This window comes from Canis lupus, chromosome 22 (assembly GCF_003254725.2).
Source record: "Canis lupus dingo isolate Sandy chromosome 22, ASM325472v2, whole genome shotgun sequence".
Classification (NCBI taxonomy): Eukaryota; Metazoa; Chordata; class Mammalia; order Carnivora; family Canidae; genus Canis; species Canis lupus.
This window is the reverse complement of record NC_064264.1, coordinates 61,135,597-61,151,609: the sequence shown is the minus strand read 5'-3', so window position 1 is coordinate 61,151,609 and position 16,013 is coordinate 61,135,597. Positions and strand designations below refer to the sequence as shown.

General features: G+C 52.0%; 1 protein-coding gene across 2 annotated transcripts in view; it reads left to right on the top strand.

The window, feature by feature from the left end:
* Positions 1-10,617: 10,617 nt before the first annotated feature.
* GAS6 (growth arrest specific 6) overlaps positions 10,618-16,013 on the top strand; it is a 32,962-nt gene continuing 27,566 nt past the window's right edge. The window contains exons 1-2 of one of the 2 annotated variants that reach the window (XM_025441349.3): positions 10,618-10,917; positions 11,224-11,390. In XM_025441349.3, coding sequence (XP_025297134.1) covers positions 10,830-10,917; positions 11,224-11,390 — 255 coding nt within the window. In that variant the 5' untranslated portion in view covers positions 10,618-10,829. The remainder of the gene's footprint in view (positions 10,918-11,223; positions 11,391-16,013) is intronic. The other variant, XM_025441350.3, reaches the window with a different exon arrangement.

Below are 16,013 nucleotides of genomic sequence, written 5' to 3'. Positions count from 1 at the left end.
GATCAAGCTTAGCGCCGGGAGGGCTCTCCCCTGCCATGCAGCATCTCTGTCAGGCCTGTGAACCCAGAGTCCTCCGAGAGCCCAAGCGTGCCCTGCCCCAGGCCCCTGCTGGACGTCACCACCGCCCCCTCGGTCCTCGGTTTCCAGCACTCCGTGGGCTGTCCCACCTGCACCATGTTCTGCCTCTTTCCTTCTGGTGCCACAACAAGACCTGAATTGTCAGTTCCTGAGGGGACAACTGAGATCTCTGTCACAGTCAGCTGGAGGCTGGAAGGATCTTCCCATCCAAACCAAAACTGTCCCCACAGTGCTCCCATGCCCTGTGGTGGGCTGGACAGCCCCACACACCACCAAGGAAGGTCCAAGTGCCCCAGCTGGGCACACAACCCCTCTGCCTTCCGTCCCTGTTTCTGCTCGGAGCTCACCTGCACACACTCACCTGACACTCTCTGGGGGGGCGGTTTGTGACTGTTCTGTACTCACAGCGATATTGAAGAGACTCCCACACCTGTCTCAGTCCCCAGGACACCCGACCCAGCCCCTGGGGATACTCGTCCCAGCTCCCAGGGACCCGCCCCAGCCCCTGGGGACATCCATTCCAGCCCCCCGGGCACCCCCGACCCAGCCGCCAAGGACACCCGACCCAGCTCCCAGGGTCACCCAACCCAGCCCCAAGCACCTGTGGGTGTCTCCATGAGGGCCCGCCAGCACATGTGCCTTTCCTTCCGCTCTCTCCTGGTCTGCCCCCTGACCCCCAGAACACCAAAAGAAAACCACAGGTGGAACAGGAAGGGGCACCTGAGGCAGGAGGCCCAGTGAGAAGGGAGGGCCGGCGGTTGGAGGAGCCTGGGAGGAGGCTCCAAGGGTCCAGCAAACACCTGGCCTGAGACAAATTCAAATCCAGCTGCTCTCAAGCAGCCAGCATGTCCACCTGAACAGGTGCAGCTTCACGGCACCAGGTGAAAACCCACTCCTGTGGTGGAGGTGAGAAAAGCAGCCAGGAGGAACAGGCCCTGAGGGTGAGCAGAGACACAGGTAAACCAACCACCCCTGGGAGGAACCTGTGAGATGGCTAAGTAGTGAAAGTCAATAGGACACACGGAAGGTAAAGCAGAACATTCAATGGTGTCCTGCCACACAGAGATGCACAGAAAGGCCACCCGTGCCCTCCACCCCCACCCTTGGGCCTGCAGCTCCATCCAAGCCTGACCTCAGACCCTCCACCAGGTACTGAGTGCCTCGGTGTCCCCTGTGGCCACGGGCACATGTTCCCTGGTGCGGTGTAGAAGGGCTTCTGGGGCTTCTTCTAGATGCTGGGGACCAGGCTGCCTGCGCCCATCCCCACGCGCCCCATTGGCCGTCTGGGAGTGGGTGGGGTGCAGGAGCACCCCTGCTCCCCACACCCTGCCGAGTGTGATTCCCAAACCACCGCCCAGTTCTCCTGTGGCCCCTGGGACTGCCCCCACTGGGAACCCCGCATGACACTGCTACAGAACAAGCAAACGGGCTGAGTGGGAAGAGTGTACTCCTGCCTCCTTTTACATACGTTGTGCATCTAAAGGGATTTTGGGACTTCTGGGTGGCTCTGCCGCTTAAATTCCTGACTCTTGACTTCAGCTGAGGTTGGTGGGTTGGTGACCGGGGGTCGTAGGGTCGGGCTCTATCCCTACTATTTTGGGTCCTAGATGCCCAGGCCCCATGTCGGGCTCCTCGCTGAGCATGGAGCCTACTTAGGATCCTCTCTCTCCCGCTCTCTCTGCCCCTCCTGGCTTGCACTTGCACTCTAAAAAATAAGGATTTCCTTCAGAGCCAGGGACTGCAGTTTACTCTGGAAATCTGGTATTTGGTTATCTTCACCAACATTTACTGTTATTATCACAGTAGCCAGAATCCCTAAAACTATCCCTTTTAACAGACCTGCCCAGCAGGTCCCTGTGACAGTAACAGTAAGAGCAGGGGCCATCAGAACTGGTAACATGGCTGAACACTGACAATGCCCAGGCCCTTGCCCAAGGGCTCCGTCTGCACTCGCTGTTCTCATTTTCAGGGCAGAGCTAGTGGCCCCTTCTATAGACGGAGAGACTGAGGCCAGGGGATGTGGGGTCCCACCGATTCAGGACCTCTGGTCCCAGCTGCCCACCAGCACACAGGCCTGTGATAAGGCAGGAAAGAGGCTGACTGCACATCATGGGAATTTTGGGATAAAACAACACACTAGAGAAAGCTGTCGGGGTCACTGCCCAAAGAATGGGGTCACTGGAGGTCAAGAATATAGCTCACCACAGAGCTGGCGGGTCATTAATGACACAGGAAGTGTGTGCATGTGGCCCCTCTGCCCACATGGACCTGGGCCACCACAAGGGTCTCTCTTGCAGCTGGGGAGAACCTCCCATTTTCCTGCCTCCTCTCCACACAGTCAACGTAAATAGTAAATAGATCAATCTTGGGGAATGTGTGCTCTGAATAAATACGAGTAACCACGCAGCCCTGGGCTGAGGGGACCACCCACCCACCCACCCTACGTCCTCACCCCCACCCTACGAAGGCAAGAGGAGGTAGGTCTGTGTGCTGGGTTTGGTGCAGGAAGCAGAGGCGATGGGCAGCACCAATTCCAAATTTGTCACCCAGCACCCGAGAAAGTCCTGGAAATTTCAATATTTCAAAAAATAGCAACTAAACAGGTTGGCAGTATACTAAAATATAGGAAGCCAGAAAAGGGGGAGATGGGAGTCTGAAGGGGGTGAAGGAAACCCCGGGAGGATGCAGGGGGATGTGCAAGCTCTGCCCCACAGGCTGGTGTCGGCAGGTCCTGCTCGCTCCTTCCAGGCACCAGCTCCCAGTGAGCAGCTGCTCTGAGCTGCCTGGGACCTCCTAACCTCCTTCTCTTCCTCCCAGTGCCTTGACTTCCCAGGACCCCACTTGATCTGCCCCCGGCACCCCTGTTCTCCCCTCGGTGGGCCAGGTGGACTCCTGGAGCCATTCCAGAACCAGACTGCTAGGGACCCCCAATGGCAGGGATAGAGCAGGCTTGATAGGGACCCCCCAACAACAGAGATAGATCTGGGCTGATAGGGACCCGGCCAACAGCAGGAACAGAGACATTTCACGTTACTTGGATTGAAGTGCCTTCAGTTACTTTGCTAACAGAGGTTAACTGAGATGCTAAACGGGCAAGAAAAGATGAACATTTTCAAGGAGGCTTTGCAAATGTGTATCTTTGTCCCAGTAATCAAACAAAGTGCCTGGGCGGTTATTTGCGGCACTGAAGGGGACCAGAAGCTGGCACCAGATGTAGGTCTAGTGCCGGGGGACAAGGCTCGTGTAAATGATCACTCCCTCAGACAAAGCTCAGAACAAACCCTACGAAATCATGTCAGCATTTCAGGTCACTACAAGCATACCTCTGAGCCAACTTACATACTTTTCCAACAAATTCTTTTATCAGCCAGAAGGAAAAAATCTTTCTGAAAAAGTTATTGTTCTGGAAGCTCTAAAAATGTAAACTTCCACATTATGGTGCACTTATCTCCACTTCCAATACAAAAAGCTTTTCTTCTCCATAAGGGGCATCCATTGCATTTTGCCTGCCTAGCACTTTGCCTTTTTGGAGCTCTTCCCTGCCCTGAAGGGCTGTGAATCTCACAGCATGTTTCGAGCTGGAGCTGTGCACACACATGGCCAGGAGTGTGAGCTCAGCCCCCACACCTGCAGCAGGAGGCCTGCCTGTGGAGCCTCTGGGTGTGGGGACATGGCCAGCCTACAGCAGCTGCACCATCCCTACCACACACACAGGAAATGTTAGCTGCAGGATAGCACAAGGCTGGGTCATGGTATAACCAGAACCCTGAGGTCAGCACAGGCCTGGGCTGGCCCGTGACCCAAACCAGCATGTTCCCATTTGCAGTGTTAGCACATCTGGGTTGGGTTTCTGTGCATGCAGGAATGGCTCTGATGAACATATCTCTGAAATGCTCAAGTCTTGGGGCAGTTGCCCCTGGGCAATGACATGATAGGGCTTGTGCTCAGTCACAAACACAAATGCAGGTCCATCAGGATGACTCTGACAGAACAGTTATACTCTACAATGCTACCTTGGTCATACGTGCTTTCTGGGTCTGCAAGTCACAGAGGTGATCCCACCTGCCTGTCCTGAACATGGTACCCTTGTCCATCCAGCTGCACCCACACCCTCCCGTGGTCCTTGGCTCCCACGAGGTGCCCCTGTCCCGGCTCCTTAACATAGCAGTTCCCCTGCGCTGGGCCTGAAGATAGGAATGTGTTTCGACTGGTTAGCAGAGCCCCTCCAGCTACTGTCTACTTTGTTAGACCAACAGAGACTGTTGCTCCTCCCTCCTCAGACCAGTAGGGCATAAGCAGTGGAAGCTGCGTGGCTAGAGCTGGTCCAGGGAAGCACAGGCAGGACCCCATCCCTGACAAGGAGCTGTCATCCACCATCCCATCTGACTATCACACTATGCACCAAGAGTCAGTAAGCATATGCTATTTTGTAGAGAAGGAATTTTTTTAAAGTGACCTCTACATCCGACATGGGGTTCAAACTCATGACCCTGAGATCAAGAGTCACATGCTCCGACTGAGCCAGCTGGGCAGGCTGCAGATATGGAAACTGGGGTGGAGAAGAAAAGTGGCTTGCCAAAGATCACTGTAGGTAGAGGAGGTAACTCTATCTGGCTCAAGGTTCTGCTCTTCCCACCATGCACCTCCTCCTCTGTCTGGGCTGCACATTCCCCAAGATCAGGGCCTGGGACTCAGGCGAGTCTGAGGCTACATGTTTCAGATGAGGGAGTTAACTAGGCTACAGTCGACAACCTTACCTGGACACATTGTTTCTACATGAAGATCCCTGCGGCATTCCATAAAACCACTTATGTGGGAACTTTTGGCTCAAAACCCTTTGTAAATCACAGACCACAAAGGGATCCTCTAGGGGGTGGCACAGGGGGAGTAACCTTCTTGGCATGCCCCAAGCTGAGAGGGTCGGAGACCTAGCACCTTTGATTTTAAAGCTGGGAACATCTCTGAAAAACTGGGACATGTTGGTCATCCTCAGAGAAGACTCTGGAGGACTTACCCACAAAGGGACTTTCAACTTAATGAGGTCTGAGCATCTTCATTACCTAAGGTAAGTAATGTTGTTCAAACTTTTTGACCACAACTCACAATAATAAATATTTCTTACAACTGTGATCCAGTCCACACTCACAAAAATAGATATTGTGGAAATAAAGAACTCACATCCAATAAAACTCTGATATTGTCTATTCTATTCTGCGTCATTAAAAACCACTGGTTACCAAAACACTGAATTCTGTTAAAGTAAAAACCCACTATGGGTGCCTGGGTGGCTCACTCAATTGGGCATCTGACTCTTGTTTCAGATCGGGTTGCAGTCTTGAGGTTATGGGATCAAGCCCTAGGCTGGGCTCCATGTTCAGCAGGGAGTCTGCTTAGGATGCTCAATCTCCCTCAGTCTCTGCCCCACCCCCTGCTCATGCATGTTCTCCATAAAAATAAATAAATAAACAAACAAATCTTTTTAAAGACTCCACTAAACCAATGAGTTGCAAAACATGCTTTTAAAAAAACTTTCATTAAAATATGACTGGGGATTTCTGCTTCTTGGACAAGATAGAGTAATAGACCAGATTCACCTTCCTGCCTGGAACAAATGAACAACCAGACAAATACATGAAATAACAGTTTTCAATACACTGGAAATTAAATAACAAAAGAGTGAACCCTGGGGGACAGGAAATAAATGAGGTGGGCCCTAGGATTGCCAAAGTCACTGCCTAGACAGAGGTGAGGCTGCCAGGCATGGGGAAGCCACCCATGCAGAGCCGCCAACTGCATGAGGGAGAGGGCTGTGCAGACAAAGAACTTCAGAGACCTGCAGAGACCCCCTCAGGTCTTCAGCTGATCATCACAATGAGATGAAGGTGGGCCAGACTCAGCAATGATGTTCAATAGGTTAGGTCATTAAATGCATTTTTAACTTAAAATATTTTCAATTTATGTTGGGTTTATCAGGATATAACCCCATTGTAAGTTGAGGGAGATCTGTAGTAAAAAGAGACAAAATTTCAAGTCAATGACCTCAGCTTTTATCTTAAGAAACTAGATCAAGAAGAGAAGATGAAATACAGTGTAAATGAAAGAAATAAAATTATAAAAATTAGATTGGATAATGAAATAGAAAACAGAAAAATAATGGAGAAATAACATTAAACCAAAATCTGATTATTTGAAATCAATACAATTGTTGAATCTCTGAGCCAGAACATTGTTCTGAGCCAGAACAATGAAGACAAAAAGAAAAAAGACACAAATTATCAATACTGAGAATGAGAGAGGTGCCATCACTTCAGATCTACAAATATTAAAGGAATATTATGAGTAGCTTTGTGCCAACATATTCAACAATTTAGATGAAATGGCAAATATCTTCAAAGGCACAAACTACCAAAGCTCAGTCATTAAGAAACAGATAACTCCAATAATCTTATATCTATGAAAGAAATTGAATTTATAGGTAAAAATTTTCCCACAAAGAAAATTCTAGGTATGCATGGTATCACTGATAAATTTCATCAACCATTTAAAGAATAACTAACACAAATTCTACATAAACTTTTCCTACTGGAGTGTTTCCCACTGAACACCTCATTTCATGATGCCAGTATTTCTTGATGCCAAACCAGATAAAGAAAATATCCTCATAAACATGGTTACAAAGATTCTTAAAAAAGCAATACATCATGACCAGGTGAGGTTCTTCCCAAGGATGCAAGGTTCACTTGATATTTGAAAATCAGTGAAGGCAATTTATATAATAATGAATGGAAAAAGGAAAAAAAATATGATTGTCTCAACAAATGCAGAAAAAGCATTTGACAAAATCCATTATTCATTTCTAATGAAAAAAAAAACTCAGAAAATTAGAAATAGAATCTCATCTTGAGAAAAAGCATCTATGAAAATCCTACAGCTAACATTACACTTAATGGTGAAGGACTGACTTGTTTCCACCGAGTTTGAGTCTCCACTCTCACCATTGTCAACACGGTAGTGCAGGTTACCATACAGCCTATAACACAAGACAAGAAGTAAAAAGCAGCTGGATTTGAAAGAAGATTTGCTATGTTTACAGACAACATGACCATCTATGTAAAAAATTCTATTGAATCTACCAAAAAACATTGAAATTAATAGTTTAGTTAAACAAAGTGGTAGGATAAAAGATAAATATACAAAAAGCAAATATAAACAATCAGAAATTGAAATTAAAAACATCTACAATAGGGCAGCCCCGGTGGTGCAGCGGTTTGGCGCCGCCTGCGGCCCAGGGTGTGATCCTGGAGACCCGGGATCGAGTCCCACATCGGGCTCCCTGTGTGGCGCCTGCTTCTCCCTCTGCCTGTGTCTCTGCCTCTCTCTCTGTGTCTATGAATAAATAAATAAAGTCTTTAAAAAAAATCTACAATAGGATGGAAAATTGTGAAATATGTGGGAATGAATTCAAAGTGGATCAGTTTTAAATGTAAAATGTAAATCTATAAAACTTTGGAAGAAAATATTTGTGGCCTTGGATTAGGCAAATATAATTTGAAAAGCAGAATTCATTAAAAATAACATGATAAATTGTACTTCAAAACTAAAAGAAAGCAGAGTTTCATTGTTTAATAGAATGAAAAAGCAAGTCACAGACTGGAATAAATATTTGCAAATCACAATCTGACACAGGACTTGTGTCCAGAAAATATAAAGAACTCTAAAAACACAGCAAATAAATTAATAATTGGAAAAGCAGACAGCCCAAATAAAAGATACAAGATGATAAAATTAAAATGGACTTTTCATGAAAGAATATATTTGGATGGCAATAAGCACATTAAAATTTGCTCAACATCATTAGTTATTAGAAAAATGCAAATTCAAGTCACAAGGGAATGCCACTACAGATCTGCTCCCAGGGCTGAAATTAAAAAGCTAACCACAGCGAGTACAGGTAGGAGACGCACAGGTGAATCCCCCATATACTGCTGGTGGAAATATACAACATAATTTGCTTTGCAAAAGTTTGTCCGTTTCTTAAAAATTTAACCACCTACCATACAGTCCCACGTTATGTCCTAGATACTTCCTCATGAGAAATAAAAGCTATGTGCATACAATAACTTATACACAAATGCTCATAGCCGCTTTGCCCCTAATAACCAATACCTGTTAAATGAGCCAAAGTCCTTAAGCAGACGGAGGCTGAACTAATTGTGGTGTATCCACACACCAGAACACTCCTGAGGGGAAAAAAAGGAATAATCTATTGATACATGCAACAGGGTAGATGAATCTGAAAATAAATACGCCTAGTGAAAGATGCCAGACAAAAAAGCACATAGTATATGATTCCTTTTATGTAAAATTCCAGAAAATGCAAACTACTCTATAGTCAGAAAGAGGACCAGCGATTTTGCCTGAGGATGGAGGTGAGGATGGAGCAGGGATGACTCAGGAGGGAGGAATTAGTGAAGGGCATGAGGAAATGTTTTTAAGTGATGGGGGACTGTGGTGGTGGTTTTACAGGTATATACATTCATCACAGATATGTCAAAATATATTACGCAGTTTACTATATTTCTATTATGCCTCAGTAAAGCTGCTTTAAAAACAAGGAAAACCCAATATGATTGATTTGGTCAGCACCCAGCACACTGCCTTTGAAGACAGAATAGCAAGCACTTGGCTCAGTTTATTGAGTGGATACATATAAGGGAGTGGTCCTAGCACCTTGAAATCATCACCTGCAGATGTGATGGTAGAAGGAAGAATGCAGAACTTTCATCTACAAATTATAATATATTATATATATTATATACATATATATGTATATTTGTATATATATGTATATATATATTTGTATATATACAAATTATATATACTTGTTTCCTATACCCTCACTTTGATCCCACCTCAACAGTTTCATCCCACTGTTGCCATCCCTGGCAAGAGGAGCCACTGGCTTTCCATCTCCAACCACGACTGTAGATGGTCCATACAAAGCACCCATTACTCTAGGTCTAACAGGTGAGTGGTCTACCTCATCATTGTTATTTCAGGGTATATGATATAGTCCCTGACAAGTCTTTCCAATTTTGGAAGTCATTATCCAATTTTTGTATTTCTGGCTTAGAGCAATTTTTCTGCATTGGTAAGAGTTAGCTTGGGTCAGACACCTTCCCTTGCTCCCTGAGCATTTGCATTCTGCATTCTGCAGTTATCAAAATGACCAAGTGTGTGTGAAGGCATTTTATTAAAGTAAGTCTCTACGTAATGGAAGGTGTTGGGGTTACTAGGATACCAACTTAGTACCAGGGGTGAATGGGGAAGGGGGTGAAGGGGCTTGAGGTCCAGGCTAAGAGGTCAGGGCCTCCTTTCAGTAGGGATCATGCATGGTCACCTGAAGCAGTGAGTCCCTACCCAGTATGGACCCTCCCAGGGGGGACATGAAGAGGCCTCCACACTCTTACTGGGATCAAACTCTTGAGAATTAATTGCATGGACTTAATAAATTCTCTTCACCAAACACACAGAAATAAGAAATCATTGCACACGCTTTCTGAAATCTATCCATGGGCCAGAGGCCTGGAACCTAGGAAATAACAGAAGTGTAATTAATTCATTAAAGGTCTGTATAAATACACACTAAAGAACTTATCACCCCACCCAGATTTGTGAAACCAGTGTTTCTCCTTAAGAACAACAAGCAGGAAGCCCGAGGTGTTTCAGGGCGCTCCCATCACTGGCCGAGGAGGAGGAAGAGCTTTGTGGCTGCAGATCTCAGGGGCCGGTGACTTACCTATTCAAGTGTTCGTGCTCTTTGCAGAGCGCTCTCGCCAAAGCTCATTTCCCGAGTTTAACGAATTAACGCTCATTAACCCCACCTTCAAACCTGGACCTCCGAGAATCCGTAGCAATGATCCATCTCATCTCCCACCGCAGAAGGGAGGTCCGGGCGCTCGCGGAGCCCCCCAGCGCGGTGGCCGGGCGGGAGGAGGGCGCCTGGGCGCGCGGTCCTGTGGGCCTGGGGAGGGCGTCTCGGGCCGCCTGACCCCCCGAGCGGCTGCGTCCCGGCGTGGTTTGTGTCTCGGTCTCAGAACCAGCACAATGTTGCTTCCAGCCTAAGTATCTACCGGGAAACCTCAAGGTCTCCGCGTCATCGCCGTAGGAGACATCACAAAGGAAGTCGTGTCACCTCCCTCCCTCACCTCGCCGGGATTCCGCGTGGCCTCAGCGTCTCTCTTCTTGGGTGGTTCTAAGGCGTCTCCAGACTTAGATGGAGCGTCCGGAGCGGGGGCGGTGGCCCGGGGGGGGGGTGGGTGCTGGCGAGCGGTACCTGCTCCGGCCCCGAGCCTGGCGGTCCTCCTCCGGGTTAGAGGACTCGGGGGCCGCTCTGGGACGCGCGCTCCAGGCGCCCCTCCCCGCTCCCGCCTCTGATCCCCGCCGCGCAAACCTGCTCCGGAGCCCGGCGCGGGTGGGAACCGGCGCGCCCCGCCCCCGCGCGGCCCCGAGGCCGGTCCTGCCCGCGCGCCCCGCCCCGGCCCGGCCGCGAGCGCCGAGGTGCCGCCGCCGCCGGGATGTGACCTTCAGAGCCGCCCGCACGGGATGACCGGAGCCTCCGCCCCGCGGCGCCCGCGGCTCGCCTCGGCCTCCCGGGTGCTCTGAGCGCGCGCCCCCGGCCGGGTGCTCGTCCCCACCCCGGCCTCGGCCCTCGCTCGCCCCGGCCCGGCCCGGCCCGGCCCGGCCCCGCCATGCCGCCGCCGCCCGGGCCCGCCGCCGCCCTGGGCACCGCGCTGCTGCTGCTCCTGCTGGCTTCCGAGTCCGCGCACAGTGAGTACAGTGAGTACCCGGACACCCCCGGCCGGGACGCCGCCGCCCCAGGTGCCAGGGCGCGCCGCCGCCTGCCTCCCGCGCCCCGGGCCCCGCGCCCCGCGCCCCGCGCCCCGCGCCCCCCGGCCCCGCGCCCCCGGGCCCCGCGCGCCCCCGCCCCTGCGCCACCCCGGCCGCGCGCCCCTGGCCTCGCGCTTCGGCCCCGCGCCCCGCGGCAGCATCCCCGGGCGGAGAGCTGGGAGCCCCGCGCGTGCGGGGCGGGGCGGGGCTGACGGCGTGTCCCGGTTCCGTCCCGACTCCCTCCGGTCCGGGCAGCCGTAATGCTGCGGGCGCGCGAGGCAGCACAGTTCCTGCGGCCCCGGCAGCGCCGTGCCTACCAGGTCTTCGAGGAAGCCAAGCAGGGCCACTTGGAGAGGGAGTGCATTGAGGAGCTGTGCAGCCAGGAGGAGGCCCGGGAGGTGTTCGAGAACGACCCGGAGACGGTGAGCGCGCAGGGCTGCCTGTCGGGGCGGTGGTGCGCGGCTCGGCGGGGCCAGGACACCCGGGGCGCTGTCCTTGCAGCACCGCAGTGGGGACACCGGGTCCAGGGCGTGCGCGCGCCGCTGGGAGCCTCGGCTTGCTCCCCGCTCAGACCGCCCTGCTCCAGCTCCGGGTGAACCGTGCATGGTGGGGGCCCCTGCTGCCCTCAGGTCTCACACCCTGAACCCTCGAAGGCCACTCAGAAATGGTGGAAGCACAGTGTCATAGGGCCCCCGAGCCTGCCCTCAAGCGTCCTGCACACTGTGTGCCCCATTTCTCCTAGTGACTCCAGTAGCTTCCACAGCTGTTAGCAGATGCCTGAGTAGGTCCTCTTGAGATTCTCAGCAGGTCCCTGAAGGCAGACACTTTATTTTTTCAAAGATTATTGGGGGGGGGGGGGGCGGGGGGCAAAGAGAGAGGGAGGAAGAATCTCAAGCAGACTCCCCGCTCAGCCGGAGCCCTAATCGGGCTCCATCTCACCACCCTGAGATCACCACCCCAGCAGAAACCCAGAGTTGGGGTTCAACTGAATGTGGCCCACAGATACCCTGGTAGACAGCCACTTGAAAGGAAGTACACAATATACAACACCTCTACCGTTTTTAAGATGTAAAAGAAATAGGATGGTTATGAAGCCAAACAGCTTCCTCCCTCTACCCTCCTTAGATGCATTGGAGGTGAGGAGTGGGCTGCCTACAACCCCTTGGACCCCCTTGGTCCGCATCGAGGGGGATGGAGTGTGTGCTTGAAAGAGGAACTGAGAGACATGAAGTCTAGAACTGCTTGCTACAGCAGGTCCCAAAATACCACTACAGGAATAGGACCAGAACATATGTGGGACGGGTGGGCAGGAGGGCTGGGGTCAGGGGGCCCGGCCAGGGTGGCCTGCATGTGCCGCCTTTCAGCTAGGTGCTCTCTAGAAGCAGCTGGGGACTTCAGGAGCCCTAGCTGTGCTGGCTCAGGACACATTTCTATTAATAATGTCCTTGGGGAACATGGAGCAGCACGCAGCCTCGGGCAGGGAACAGCCCAATGTGGCCTCAGCATCTGCCCGGGAGCTCTGCCCTCCAACAGGACAGGACCCACGGGACCTGCATGTGTGTCTGTCCTGGGGCAAATGCATTTGGAAAGTGAGAGTGGACTTTATACCATGAGGTCAGGGTGATTTCACAGCTGTTTTTGGTTCTACCCAAATTCTTCTTTTAAAGAATCCTGGGGAAAAATAAATAAATAAATAAATAAATAAATAAATAAATAATAAAGAAGGAAGACAGGAAAGAAGGAAGGAAGGAAGGAAGGAAGGAAGGAAGGAAGGAAGGAAAAGAGAGAAAGAGAGAGAGAGAAAGAAGGAAAGAAAAGAAAAAAGAAAAGAAAAAAGAAAAGAATAGAATAGAATAGAATCCTGGGATGAAATAAACCTTCAGGCAGTAAATGGATGGCTCTGTGTGGCCCAATATAGGCTTTATGTTCACTTGTGTTTCTTATCAGTTGACATGACAACCCCTCTCTGGCCCTCTCTGGAGCCAGCTTTGACAGGACAGCCAGCCACGAGCAGTTGTCCTTGGGCAAGTTGTTGCCATGGGGCCACTCTGTGGTGTCTTCCCTGGGGCTGCTGCCCTCCCCATCAATAGCAACTCAGTGTCGGTTTTGTTGTGAGGGACAAGGTTCTGGACCTTCTCTGGCCTGTTTTGGGATTTCTTTAATGATGAGTCCTGGTGGCCCAGTGAGCCATTCTCTGTGGAGCATTGCCGAGGACCAGTAGCAGGGCTGGGTGCCTGGCTGCCAGGCCCCTGCACAGCTGTGGGATTGTGTGACAGGTGTGGTGCTGCTCCCCCACCCCAGACCTGAACCGAGAGCACGAGATGGGGCTTCCAGGTGACCAGTTCACAGCAACCCTGCTACCAGCCACCCTGACCAGACCTGCCAGCCAGGCCCCACCCAGCCAGGATGGCAGGGCCCTGACCTGGTTTTTCCTTGTTGCCTGGACACACTGTGCATTAACCACGGTGTCCTTCCCAGAGCTTTAATGCTCTGATTTTAATAGCTTTTATGTTTTAATTATAACTTTATTTACAAATGTGTAATACAAAGGCAGGAAAAAGAAAGTGTGCTCATGATTCCCTGATTTTAAGGCAGTCAGCACTCTCTGGGCTCGTCCCTGCATGGGACATCCTGGCTGCCCTCGCCTCCTGGGCCTGGCATCCCTGCAGCCAGCCTAGTACAGACTTGTGAACTTCTCTCGTAGCAAAGCCATCTGTAACTTCCCAGGGTTCTGCCTTCCTTACTGGCCTAGCTGCAGTAGGACCTGCCTGGATCCTTCCTTTTATTGGCCCATTTCCCACGTTAGACCAGCTACCTCGCTGTCTCCCCTCAAGGTCAGCTGGGTTTTAACCTATGTTGGTGTCGACAGCAGTGAAGACTGTCGGCTCTGCTGTCTGGATTTAGCCCCTGACTTGTGGAGCGCTGGGAGCAGCCAGGCTGGGGTCGGGGCCAGGGGTAGGGGTCACCCTTGCCACCATGGGGGAGCTCTGCAAGCAGCCAGCCTGTCTTCAGTGTCTGGCTCAGTGGGAGCCATGCATGCCTGCCCGGTCCTGGCTCCAGTCTTTGCTGCTGCCAGGGAAGGCAGTGCTGCTCTCCTGTTCCAATCCCAGGGCTCTGGGGGCACGCTGGTATGTGAGCCCCTGGGCGGGAGTGGGGGAGCTCAGCCCTGCCCCCTCCGCTGATTGGGCTCTAGCACTCTGGGCTGCAAGTGTCCTGCTGCTTTCTGGTGTTTGGAGGCAGCTGGAGCTCTGACTGCATGCAGGGTGTTCCTGCCTGGTCTGGATTGTTCCAGACTAGGCTGTCTTCCTCTTTGGGAAGGGAAGTAACCTTCACAGCAGGTAGCTTCTAGCACACTGGCTGCTTCCTGATTGAGAGCTTGGGGAAGCTCTCTCACACCTCTGCTGGAAAGGAAGGGTCTGGGAACCTTCTTGACTCCCAGGCATCCTGGCCACCCACCCACTTCCCTCCTGGGGACAGACAGTTCCCAGGCTCCTGGAGAGGGTCCCAGGCTCCCCACTGCCATAGGGCTCAGAGGCGTGAGACTCCCTCCTTATCTGTTTCCTCTCCCTGCCTGGCATTTCCCTCCCGATCGCTCTTATGCAGTTCAGCGTCCCAGTGATGAGACCCCAGTGACTCTGCTGGGATCCTCTAAGCTCACCAGAGCCCAACCCAGCAGAGTCACCTTCCACTTAAATTCTTTAAGGCAGTCGGGTTCCAGATGCCAGATGCCATCTCCGTAATCAGCTTTTGCTTCCAGAAAGGGTTCTGGACAAAAGACTTAGCCAGTGCTGCAGGACTTGCCGCAGAGATCCGTTCCTCTACCTTGCAGCGTCTGGGTGTCTGGTCCTTGCAGCCAGCCACAGCCCTGGCAGGAGGGAAAAAATCCAGGCCCTGGTTCTTGACCCACAACCTCGTTTAGAAATGCAGTCAGTGTGGGTGACACAGCACAGCCAGCAGCACACCAGGAGGTCTTCCCAGCCTCAGTGCTTGGCCCCTGGCCAGTGCTTGAGCTCACAGGGGCCCATCTTAACCACCCCACCACCTCAAGCCCCTCAGATGTGGGGATCCCAGGAGCGGTACAGAGGGTTTTAGGGGTGCAGTCAGCTTCAAAGCCCTGCAGCACTGGCCTCTAAGGACACCTGTCACCCCAAGAGCCCAGGTTCTTTGGGGACAGGCATCGCTATGGAGAGCCCTTCCCTCAAGTCACCCCTTGTTGGGGTCGCCAAAGGGGTCTCATGAAGGCCCCAGCAGGAGGGTGGGGAGGAAGGAAGAGGGGGACCTCGTGCCCCCCACCCCATGACTTGCCTCTGCAATGTGGGTGCCCTGGCTAGGGAGGTGACACCCTGGCCGTAACCTCCAGGATAGTCTCTACCTGCCCACCTGCCCCCCACACCCCATCCCTGCCTTGAGATCAGCTTCCGTGGTGCATAGTCACCCATGCATGTTCTCTGTGCCTGCACTCCCCACCCTGCGCAAGCCCAGCCCATTTCCTTCCTTGGGATCCTCGGGGAAAACAGATCCTGCTCCCACTGACCCCTGTGGACTGAGGCCTCCCCTCCTGGAGGCCTTGAGGAAGCCAGTCACAGGGGCTGGATTTGCTGTTGCGGGCTGGTTTTGCTTCATCTGAGTTGGGCCTATAGATGGCTGCTGAGGCCAGGACCGGTGGCAGCAGGCCTGCTGCCGCAGGACTATGTAGGGACATGTACGAGGCTCTCTACCCCAATAACACATCAGGCCCTGTGAATGGCATGTCGTCCTTGCCAGTGGGCCCAACATCTGCGCAAAACCAATTAAAGAATTTTGGAAAACACTGAACGTCTGCCTTTGTTATTTAGGAACAAAACAGCCTTTTAAGAATCGGATGCTTATGGCTTGTTTCTTGAGATTCCAGGTCACTGTGGCCAGGACATTCCAAACCATTCCCAGCTCATCCCTTTGCTCCAGGACCCCAGCATGTACCCCACTCTCCCCACGCTTCACTTTTTCCTCTCCCCTAATGTTCGGAGCAGGGGCGTCTCTGTGATAAAGCACCTGCGGGGCTCAGG